Source organism: Notothenia coriiceps, unplaced genomic scaffold, assembly GCF_000735185.1.
Source record: "Notothenia coriiceps isolate Sejong01 unplaced genomic scaffold, NC01 NC01_scaffold00005066, whole genome shotgun sequence".
In the NCBI taxonomy this organism is placed as follows: Eukaryota; Metazoa; Chordata; class Actinopteri; order Perciformes; family Nototheniidae; genus Notothenia; species Notothenia coriiceps.
The window spans coordinates 1-3,279 of record NW_011337767.1 but is presented as its reverse complement, the minus strand read 5'-3'; the positions used below and the strand labels follow the sequence as shown (position 1 = coordinate 3,279).

The 3,279-nt window shown below is 37.3% G+C and overlaps 1 protein-coding gene across 1 annotated transcript; it reads left to right on the top strand.

Annotated features, from left to right (window-relative positions):
- Positions 1 to 1,796: 1,796 nt before the first annotated feature.
- Positions 1,797 to 2,631, top strand: LOC104942785 (phosphatidylinositol 4,5-bisphosphate 3-kinase catalytic subunit beta isoform-like; the record flags this gene model as incomplete). Its single annotated transcript, XM_010768076.1, has 2 exons — positions 1,797 to 1,893; positions 2,429 to 2,631. Coding segments are annotated over 2 exons (300 nt in total), but the record flags the coding sequence as incomplete, so codon positions are not given.
- Positions 2,632 to 3,279: the final 648 nt, after the last annotated feature.

Genomic DNA, 3,279 nt, shown 5'->3' with positions numbered 1-3,279 from the left:
GTGTTTGGTCAGAGTTCCTGAAATAAGAAGGGATATTTAGATAAATCAGATCTTGTAATTAGCTGGGAGAACTCATTTTGAACTATATGTGACCAGAATCAGGAGATGTTACAATATTAGCCGCAAACGCTCAAAAGTGTTTCTGTGTTCTGATGTTAGTTGGTGATTTTCTTATAAATATGTAAAACAATATGTTTCATCTGAGATACGACTCAAAATAAGATTATTTGACTTAACAAGATGATGCATTGTCTAAAAACATGACCCGATATCTCACTGCAGTGTGACTTCTGAAGTTATTATGTATTATATCAGGTGTGAAGACATATTCTGACTAGATATTAGATAAATATATATGGCAAGATTTCAAGTTGTTGTAGTGTAGGAGACGCTATAGAAGAGAAGAAGAAAAAAAGAAACTTGTTTAGTTTTTAAGTCATTATAGATAGCCTCCATAGTTTGAGTCGCTAAAGTCCTAACATTTAGTCAACTTTTATTCTATTTCCGTAAATCTAGTCGAGCAAAAACAAATAATTCTGTCATTTTAGACGAACTTTGTTCACAGAAGATTGCACCTTATAATTTGTTGATAATAAAAACTCTGGGTTTATTATTGCATATGTTTCACCTATTATTGGGGGTTCACTGGACCTTGGCTTTGATGGTAGTCTATAAACCTGATAGCCGTTTACCTGTTTGTTCTTTTCTTTAATCAGGGTGTCCGCGGGCTCTTAAAAAGTATTAAAAGTTGATAAATAAATTTAGCGAAAATTAAGGCTATTAAAAAGTATTAAACGGCATTTTCCAAGGTATTACATTTTGTAAGGCTTGTTTTCAATAAGTATATAATTGTCGCAAAGGAGGTTGTATGGTCCAAAGAGGTTGTATTCTACAGTCTGCCTGAATGTAATCATTGCGTAGGTGTGTAGTGTGATTCTGTGTACTTTATTTATGGCATCCCGTTGGATTTGACGTCATCTGAACAGGACATCGCACGCTCACTGCTTGATAGCGTGCGAAGGTCCGTTTACGCCGGTTGCTAAGCAACATCGTTATGGGGAAATGCAAGTTTGCGTCCAAACGGTTGGAAGAACAATCAATACTGTATATAGTCAATGTGAGGTAAAGTGTGTCGCCAAGGTAACCGGTTAGAACTCAAAGTGGCGATGAGGTCTTAACATGTTTGGAGAGGGTCTTAAAAAAGGTCTTCAAAGGTTTTACATGTGACTTCAGGATTCCTGCATATACCCTGTCAATATTTGTATTTGAATGTTATTTCTTAGGAGGCAAACAAAACAACATGATATTGCAACACGTTTCTAATACAAGACCGGTCTACTGAAAATGAGAAATGTAAAATTAAAGGAGGACGCACAAAACATGACATGTTACACTTATAATACTTGGAACAAAATGATAATCTGACGAGCTCAAGTCCGGCATGTTTCCATACACGCTGTCCTGTGATACTTCTGATAACTCCAGACAGTATCTAACACCAAGAGATTCCAGGGGTTTACTAGACTGTATAGTCATAACATAACCTCTGAGATCGATGCTTTCCTGGCCAGCATTAAGACATGATATTTAAGGACTAGGGCCGTATCTTTTTTAAACTTTTTGGCATTAACAGAAAGAGGGGGGGGTCCTGGGAGTAAAATGTATTGCTGACCGCGCATTTTTTGAATTATGTAACTAGTCAGATAGTATGTTTGCCTACTTGTTGAGGAACTAAAGGAGTGGATTTGTATTTCTAAGCACATTGACTAATCCCTATTTCTCTCTCTGTGATCCAGCACTACCCCATAGCCTGGGTCAACACCATGGTGTTCGACTACAAAGGCCAGCTGAAGACGGGAGACATCATCCTGCACTGCTGGTCCTCCTTTCCTGGTACACCCTCCGTTATATCTGCTGATAAAAACACATCTAGGGTTAAATGAGCGACAGTACCACCATACTCCAGTGTCACTGGACAAAATGCTGCTTCCAAAATCAAAAACAATTATAAAAACAAGGTGTTTTCGCTTTGAATAAATCAAGAAATCTACAAATAGAACAAGTGAACATTTGCTTGCTGGATATTTAGACGAATAAGATCTTGTAATGAGCTGGGAAAACTTATTTCTAACTATTTGACCAGGATGAGGAAATGTTGTTACAAAATAAGACTTTTTTCGTCTGTGGATTTTTCCAATAAAAATGTGTTTTCTAGAATCAAGTAAGATGTCATTTTTCAAACCATATGATCCATCTTTTACAAATCCCACAGCAGCTTAAAAGAATCGTCTGAGATTCAACTCAAAATAAGATGTTTTCAAGAGTCTTTGACTGAAAGTTCTTCACTTGCTTTATGTACTTGTCAAGATGTCCACTTGTTGCAGTGCATGCCTGTTATTTCATGCTTTCCTATGTGCTTCTCCCGCAGATGAACTTGAAGAGATGCTGAACCCCATAGGAACCATCCAGACCAACCCGTACACGGAGAACGCCACAGCGCTGCACATCCACTTCCCCGAGCACTCGTCTCACTCCATCATCTTCCCTCCCTTCGACAAGGTCAGACAGCTGTTCTCACTCCTGTTCCCCTTTTCTATTGCTGATAGACGACGCCCTTCACACTGCCAGTAAATGAGTAAATCTGTGTTTTTGAACATTTGTCAATATACTTGTGGTCACAAAAGCACCAAAAAAAGGGGTTAAGTTTACAGTAAAAGCAATTTCCGTCTATCGTGTATCTGTTATTTATTCAGTCTCTCTATCAAACTCTCAAACCACAGTTATTGATTGTGGAGACGGTGTCAAGATGAACAAAGTTTACAAGTTACAGTTGGTTTTATTTAGCTTCTGTTGAGTTTGTTTAAGTCAAGTTTCTGCTTATAGCTTTCAGGAAAACATCTGACTTGTTTGTTTATTAGTTGAAAACATGTGTTTATTGTATTTAATATCAATCCTTCAAAACATGTCACATATAAAATAAGAAGAAGGGTCCCTCTAGGTGTCATTTTCCAATAAATACCCGAGATGAATACAGTTATTTGTCCCTGAAATGAATGCTTACCCTTTCCCACTGAAGTCAAAAGCCATGTGTTAATTAGGGATGCCAGAAACTGACCATGATCAAAATCGAAAATCGGAGAGCCCTGGCGAATAATAATCGATGATTCGACGCCTGCCGCCCGCAAAACATAAATAATAATAAAAAATATATAAATAAAATCGAATTTTAAAAATAATTTTCGATTATGGAGACTGTAACGAATATTCGAGTAATCGAAT